Source organism: Silene latifolia, chromosome X (assembly GCF_048544455.1).
Source record: "Silene latifolia isolate original U9 population chromosome X, ASM4854445v1, whole genome shotgun sequence".
NCBI lineage: Eukaryota > Viridiplantae > Streptophyta > Magnoliopsida > Caryophyllales > Caryophyllaceae > Silene > Silene latifolia.
Genome location: NC_133537.1, coordinates 315,058,958 through 315,067,505, shown reverse-complemented (window position 1 = coordinate 315,067,505; position 8,548 = coordinate 315,058,958). Strand labels below are relative to the sequence as shown.

Genomic DNA, 8,548 nt, shown 5'->3' with positions numbered 1-8,548 from the left:
GGCTTCCGTGTAGTTCCTATTTTTCTTTTCCTTCAACTCGTCTACGCATATGTTCATTTTGAAGTTCAAGAACCTTCAACCGTGCCTTAACACACTGTCGACCTTTCTTATTAAGGCCTCTTCACGGGTTTCTCGCGCCTCTAAATTTGTCCTTGTGTCGATCAACTCTATCGTGAGGGACTCTATCGTCCGTTTGGCTTCATCGATTTCTGCCTTGTCGGGGACCTTCGGCTATCGTCGATTCGTCACTCATCCTGCAGCATTGGAAGTATGAAACTTTTGCATTATAAAAAGATGTTTAAAATATTTCAACCAAATTAAAAGCAAACCAAAGCGAAAGAAAGAGAATTACCTTTTCTGCAAAGATAGAGTACAGTGTTGACAGATAAGAAAAATAAACATGAAAGAAAAATAAAGAATAGAAAGATAAGAAATTACCTTTTTTGCAGAGGAGATAAAGTTTTTTTTTGGAATGGACTTTTTCAGTGTGTGTGTTTGTTTTTTTACTCGAAGTAGCAGTAATTTATAGGGGCTTGGGGAATAGAAACAGTTTTTCTGTAATAAAGTATAGAAAGATAAGAAATTACCTGTCTACCAACAAAAAAAAAAGATAAGAAATTACCTTTTTGCAGAGGAGATGCAGAGTTTTTTCTTTAATACAAACAGTTTTTCTGTACTTATTCAGTGTGTGTGTGTTTTTTTTTAAAAAAAAAACCACGCAATAGCAGTATTTATAGGGGTTGGGGAATACAAACAGTTTTCCTGTAATTATATTAGATTAGGTTAGGTAACTGTTTTTAATAAAAACTGAAAAGTGGAACTGCTTTTTATAAATATTACTAATCTGTTATTATTCAACTATTATTGTAGTGTGTAATTTGCAGTTTTATTTTTGTGGGTGGTTTGTGAAAAAACAGTCAGATAATATTAACAAAAAAAATTAAAGTAACTAGTATTAATTCTCATATAATGTAGGTCTCACTTTATTATCTAGAAGATACATTTTAGGTTAAAATCTAATTCAAACAATGACAAATAGTAAAAGTCTTTGACATTTTTAGGCGAGGTCTTCATGGTAGCCGCTGTCTTTTGCGTCTCTTTTGTCTTTGTTAGTTCATGCATCTGATTCATATTCTTGCAATTTTTGCTTAGTATTTAGCAGCTACATTAATAGCAGAATAGATGTTGAATAACATTAATAGCAGTAGAATAACAACACATTAATAGCGAATAGCGATCTAAATTTAGCACTACTTGTTATTGCGAACACTACCCATTTCCACCAAGAATATCCATTTTCTATTCAAAAATAACAACAAATTAATAGGACAATAGCAGTAGAATAACACAACAAAGAGAATAATAGCGAGTAACACAGAATAATAGGGAATAACGTAGAATAAAAGGATAACATATTCCTGCAATTTTGTTAGTTCATGCATCGATTTATATTGCTTTGCAATTTGTGCTTAGTATTTAGAAGCTACATTAATAGCAGAATAGCAGTGGAATAACATTAATAGCAGTAGAATAACAACACATTAATAGCGAGAATAGCGATAGACTAAATTTAGCGGCTACTTTCTTGTTATTGCGCAGACACTATCCATTTCCACAAAGAATATCCGTTTTTTATTCAAAAATAACAACACATTAATAGAAGAATAGCAGTAGAATAACACAACAGCAGCAGAATAGCGAGTAACACAGAATAATAGGGGAATAATAGTAGAATAAGAGGATAACATTACAATAATAGGAGAGTATTAGTCCGATTCATACCTCTTCGCTTTACGATTCTTCTTCATCATCGTCATCAGAAGGGGGACTTTCAGCAAATGGAAGAGTACAAGTTCTATTGTTGTGGTTCACCCACTTCTTCCGATTACCGCATCTTCGCTTCCTCTTTTGTTGCTTGGTCTTGGCCTTTTCTTTGGAGGACCTTAATCTTTTGCCACCGCCCTTATTCTTGGCCTTGTTTGGCGGTCGAAGGTCAATATCATTTGAAGTCGTGATGCCTAGAAGAGCCTCGATTTCCTGGTTTTTGGTCTTCGGTTCGATTGGTCTGTGATGTTCTCCCTGAACTGTGTCGGGATTTTCAGCGATTTGCTTCATGTGTTTAACGGTAGCATAAACCGTCCATCACCCCGACAGTTGCATAAATCTCAGACCAAACCTTTGACATCTCAGCTTTCTTGATGTCAGCCTCATCAATCTCTTCTATCACCTTTCCATTTTCATCTCGGACAAGCGCTGTAGGATTTCTTTGTCCATCGAGCAAGGACATAAGGATCGGGTATCCCGTGGACTGCCTACCATTCCACACCCAAAGTATATGGCGACAAACAATGTCATGCCTCTCAAACAGCTTACATGCACATTTGCTCTAGTTAGTTTTGGTGTTAAATTCAACTCGGAAGCTCTGTGCTTCACCATCACGAACGTCATGATACTCCACCGCCCTACTTTTTGTCAAACCCCCCGACCCCATGCCGCATATGGCATGTTTGACTTCATTATGAAAGTCCCCAAAGATAGGATGGGTGTAGACAAGTGAGGCATGCATCTCTACCTTAATAGCGAGAATAGCGGTGGAATAACATTAATAGCAAGAGAATAACAACATATTAATAGCGGAATAGCATGAGACTAAATTTAGCAGCTACTTTGTTGTTATTGCAGACACTATCCATTTCCACAAAGAATATCCGTTTTTTATTCAAAAATAACAACACATTAATAGAAGAATAGCAGTAGAATAACACAACAGCAGCAGAATAGCAGAGTAACACGGGAATAATAGGGGAATAACAGTAGAATAGCAGTGGAATAACATTAATAGCAGAATAGCAGTGGAATACCTTCATCGGCCCTACTTTCTCGAGCATACTATGCTCATTGGCATTATCCATCCTCCTTTGTGTATGCCTTTGCTGCTCTATTGCGGAATTGTACCTCATCCAAAACTCGACGAGGGTTCCAAAATGGCTTTCAAACCGCTTGAAATAGCTGTTTGAACTTTCGGATCTCTGGGTTGTTCGCAACAAACAACCTAGAGGCAGATCCCGAAAGTATGCCGGTATCCACTTTTGTCTGATTGCAAAGACATACTTCAACCACCGGTTGCTTTCCATACCATGGGCTTCAATAACATCTTCCGATTCTGTTCAAATTCGTGTGGCTCGAGGTCGACATCCCACACAACGGCATTTATGTCGGTCATAAATTCCGTATCATTGCAGATTGCCCTTCCCACTTTCTCAGGCATTTTCTGCATGATATGCCACATGCAATACTTGTGGACAGAATGGTTGAAGACATTTGGGCAGGCTTTTTTAATTCCCGGGCACTGGTCTGTAATTACACATTGAGGTTGCTGCTGCCCCATTGCTTCGAGGAATTTTTTAAAAATCCACTCAAATGAATGCTGACTCTCGAAGTCAAGTAACCCACCGCAAAAGTCACCGTCTTCTTGTTGTGGTCTACTCCGGTGAAGGGAGTAAACACCATGAAATATTTGTTTGTCCCATAAGTAGGGTCAAACGAGATCGTGTCTCCATATAACTTGTAGTTGTTTATCCCTTCCTTATCCGCCCAAATAACCTTCGTCAAGCATTTGTTCTCATCCCGATCATAAGCAAAGTAGAACCCCTTTGTTTCACCACATTTTGAAATGCCCAATGAACATTTTAGCATCGTTATCCCCAATGTAACACTTGATATTTCGTTTGAAGTTTTTGAAGTCTAGCAAAGAGGCACCGATATTCTGATAACCATTTGAGTATTCCTTGAGAATTCTGAAGCTCAATGTTGGACCTATGTTATGATCAATAATGGTCCTCTTAATGTAGTCATGGACGTCCCTTGAGAGCTTCTGGAACTCCCTGTTTTTGACAGAGTAAAGAGAGTGATTGTGAACGTCTACAAAGACATCCACAATATACCCGGCCGAGTGCATCGTCTGTTTTTTCACAGTTCTCAACCTCATGTTCGCCTTGCACCACACCTTGTTAGAGCATGCTTCTTTGGTCAGTTGTCTAATTCGTCGGTCTTTGTTCTCTCGTACTCAAATTACCACTTCATGATTTGTTGCTTCAAGTCGCAGCTTTCTTTTCATATCCCTATACCCCCGTCATCATTCTGACGGACAGGTGATTTGACGCCGACGCCCCCTTATATTGCACATTTGTGTACCTTCTCACATCAAATCCATGCAAGCCGGTGCATATATCTTTGTAGAACTCGCTGCATCCTCCAAGGTAAGAAAGAACATGCCACGTTTAGGCGTAAAATCACTCTCAACAGCCCCTTACCCACTCGTCCCCGGGTGTACTGCTGTAATGAAGAGTTGAAACAAACTCATCGTTTTCTTCGTCTGAACAGGTTGGGCTGGTGTATATGTAACACCCCCATACTCCAAGTGCCTTACCAGGACCACCCAGGTATAAGGATGTCACCATCTCGGTTACCCGAGGCATGATAATCATAAGACAATGAAGAAACATACTTTATTAAATAAGTTTAAGTGATTACATACCAAAACCAACTATAAGCAAAATACAATTGTTCTCAAACTATAAACCAACTGAAAGGAACTATTCTAATAAACACAGCGGAAGACTAAATACTCTGATATGTGATGACTCCATCCCCAGCTAGATCCCACGCGTATCCAAGATATACCGCTTAAAATCGCTCACCACCCCGAATGGATCACCACGCTTTTAAAACATTTAAACGGGGTCGACTAATCACACAACTTACATATATATATCAACAATCCAATAATCGATACTTAACCGTCACACACACACACACAACCACACCAATCCCAACAATCTCAATCACCGATCGTCCCACCGGACCCGCCCGCCGATGGGGACCGCACCGTTCCCACCTAAGCCCCGCTCATCATACCGAGCGATAACCCTGTCCCATTAATGTGCACATCCCCTTCCGTGGCGGGTTCCACGAAGGGCGAAACTAGGGCGTGAAGCCACTCCCGCAAGTGACTCCACTCAGCCGAGAACGCATCTCGAGAACCAGAGACAACCATCACAATCACAACCGTCACAACACAATTACGATATTAATCAATAATCACAATCAACCACCGTCACAACACAATTACGATATTAAACAATCAATCTTAACACATCAACAATCATCCCATTATGGGACTAATACGAGTAGGAAATCCTACCCGAAAGCACAATTATCGACGGTATCTCTACAAATGTCTCAAAACGCCTCTTCTACGAATTCTCCTCCTAACACATAACACATAAAGACTACCAATTACTTACTATTCATAAAAACCCCCAATTCCTAAATTAGGGTTTCATCAATCTTAACAAAACACTATAAAACTTATGTTAAAAGCTTACCCTCGACGCAAGGAATCCAACGACACGAACTACGATGCGAACCGACCGTCTGAACTCCGGGAATTGTCAAGAACGCGATTAGGAAGAAGACTAGTTGCCTTCTCTCTTAAACAGGTTTTAGGTTTTGTAAAAAGTGTTTTAAAACAATGCCGAATATGTTTATATACCTTAATCGCGTAATTAACAAAACCCGAGAAAACTCCCCCGATAAACCGGACACTCGATCGAGTACCTAAGGCTACTCGATCGAGTACCCCCCTACTCGATCGAGTGCCCCAGCTACTCGATCGAGTGCCCAACAGGTCAGAAACTATTTAACTACGCAACTTGCCCTTACTCGACAGAGTAAGGGCTACTCGATAGAGTACCCCAAGACATATAAATACGGAGTATTACAGTCTTCCCTCCTTAAAAAGAACTTCGTCCCCGAAGTTCAAACCCATACATAAAAACAAACATTCTAACTCGATCAAGACACAACAACGTAACTGAGAACTCAAAACAAAACTCCAACCGACCATGAACTCATAACACCAATTCCACTAACTATTCCTACCTCCACAACATGACTCACGATATCGTATCAACTCCATTATATCTCTCTCAACACTAACTCCATACACTACCAACTACCATCCTCTAACGCTGCTAGCCCCGTAATATGTCATCCACTACCAAGTCCCATATCAAGACACTCATAGACATCAAACGGAATGTTACATTCTACCACCCTTAAAAAGGAACTTCGTCCTCGAAGTTTACTCACACTCATAAACATTCTCATCCAACTGCCAAGACTATCGAACTCATAACCATCATCATCCAACTGTCAACACTATCCAAATATTCTCACACTCCTAAACATCGAACTACTACCAGTACGGCCATGGCCTTTAACAAAATTAACCACAACACGAATCAACCTTTTATTCGGCATCAAGACTCAAACTTCCAAATATATTACCATATGCACACCCATCAAAATCTCTTTTATCACATCCTACTCCTCTTAAGATAAATGTTACGTCCTCGTAACTCACTAATACTAAATCCTAGATACATCTCATTACCCTCTTTACCACCACATGTGCAAGATAACCGTTTATAAACCAAACACTCACCATTCTTATATTCAAGGCTCCCATACATAAACATTTCTCATTCCTCAACTCATTCGGCATAGCACCTAACCTATACCATAAACTCGTAGCAAAATCACCATACTAACTTTCCATTATTTCTGCAAAACAACATACCTCTCTATGTAAGACACTTATCTCCCAGAAGCATAACTCACGATCCACACTCGTTACGTACATGCACACTAGATCCTCAAGTTCTTTCTTTCATTACCGCAAAACTCATACACAACTTAACATGACACTAATTCCCAATACCCTACACTCACTGTCTCAACAAAAGATTATGAACCACCTGCATCTTTCGGGTCATTACCACACCTGTTCTACGACTCACTTGCCATTACCATGTCTACTGAAACCTTAACTAGAACAAGATCATAATTATTGTAACAACCTCTCACAACCGTGTTCCATTAACAGAATATCACTATACCATGACAACAACGAAGACATATACAACTCTATTCCACATCATACTCTACCCTCATTCTCAAACTGAAACTTGTAAGAAACATCAGCAAACAAAACAACAGTCTATCTGTCCAAACTGAAACTCATAAGAAACAACAACAAATAAAACAACGATTTATGTATAACTGGTATGTACTTTCGAAAACTCGTATCATAATAATCCCGCCTACTCCACCACAACCGGTGACGACATCGCAACACCACCACCAACAGCCACATCGCAGAGCGAAAATACCCGCATCACAACACTAAATATCGTGCCCGGATCACCACCTGAGGCACCACGACCATATCGATAGACATCACAACTACATACAATTCCATAAATACTGACTCGGAAATAACCTTTCGGACAAGAAAACTTACTCAAATCCACTTTACTCAATCACAACGCAACATATTATATGAGTAAACAGATAAGCATCTCATGAACATCATCTCTACCATTTCACGGAATACACATGTGTTATTAATACACATAAAATTATAACTAGCCATGTCAAATTAATCAAATTATTACCTTTTTGGATATCATTCAATTAAATTACCGTGTCCAACATATATATTACAGAACATTCATAAAACAACTTTATAATTATCACACCATACCACTTCTTGTGAGGTCAGAACCTCACACAAACATTTACACATATCATAGACCCGTAATCACAACCAACTAGTCAATCCTGACCACGTAAGTTACCACTCGATAAAGGTTACCTGTCGCCCGAGTTAACTCATATGCCCCTCGTAACATATTCCCCCATTCGCACAACCATCACTTCCTGCCAAGTATAACCATACCTTTACTATTCAACTATTAGCATCCGCCTCATCTAACCACATCTTATACCCTCTCACAATCATACACAACAATCAGGTCCCTACCAAATCAACCTCCTTAGAATTGCTACCTTTTTAATATACCATCACTCTTAACCACTAGTGACAACACCACGATACCACCACCAAGCCAGATATCAAACCTCTTACACTCATATCAAAATAACACGGTTTTTCTCCTATCTTTGGTTATCATTCCAAATAACGAACATCAAACCCATCCACAAAATTACCTCAACATTATTCCCAATACTATCTTATTTGTGTTGACATCCAACTCTCCACTAAATACCTCGTATCGTGCCAATACTCCACCAACTTCTTGCTCCCTTAATTCCTCGAAACTCATTATCAATCATGTTGTCCTAAAACTCCTATATAACCTTTAGCTAACATCCTCGTGACGCTATCACACATTTCAATGATTCCTTACCTTTATATCACATAACTCCGTGAATATTTTCCTCTCCTTACTTTTATCCCTCTTTTCTCTTTACACTCAATGATACCAATTAATAGTTCAACTCCTTGTTCCTTCTAGCTAACTCTTTAGAAATCCAGTTACCCCTTCGTTGCTCCAAAACTCAAATTCCATTATTTTCTACCGACATCGTCTCACTCTTTATTACCATGGATCTTCTCTTATTATGCTATCACTCACACTTGCCACTAATCTATCCATAGAATCAACGTTTAATGTGCAAA

At 39.2% G+C, this 8,548-nt stretch overlaps 1 protein-coding gene across 1 annotated transcript; it reads right to left on the bottom strand.

Annotated features, from left to right (window-relative positions):
• Positions 1-2,386: 2,386 nt before the first annotated feature.
• On the bottom strand, positions 2,387-3,388 carry LOC141620577 (protein FAR1-RELATED SEQUENCE 5-like). The gene is made up of 3 exons (XM_074437412.1): positions 3,137-3,388; positions 2,862-3,029; positions 2,387-2,572 (listed from the first exon to the last, which is right to left on the bottom strand). Exons 1-3 carry the CDS (start codon positions 3,386-3,388, stop codon positions 2,387-2,389), a joined length of 606 nt encoding a protein of 201 aa, XP_074293513.1.
• Between the last annotated feature and the right edge of the window lie 5,160 nt (positions 3,389-8,548).

Bases quoted from the DNA above. Each gene is read 5' to 3' on its own strand.
- LOC141620577 (XM_074437412.1), bottom strand. From the start codon at position 3,388: ATGGGGCAGCAGCAACCTCAATGTGTAATTACAGACCAGTGCCCGGGA. The intron at 3,030-3,136 runs GTATGGAAAGCA...CGAACAACCCAG, and splicing joins AGATGTTATTGAAGCCCATG to AGATCCGAAAGTTCAAACAG. The intron at 2,573-2,861 runs GTATTCCACTGC...CTCGCTATTAAG, and splicing joins AGAAAGTAGGGCCGATGAAG to GTAGAGATGCATGCCTCACT.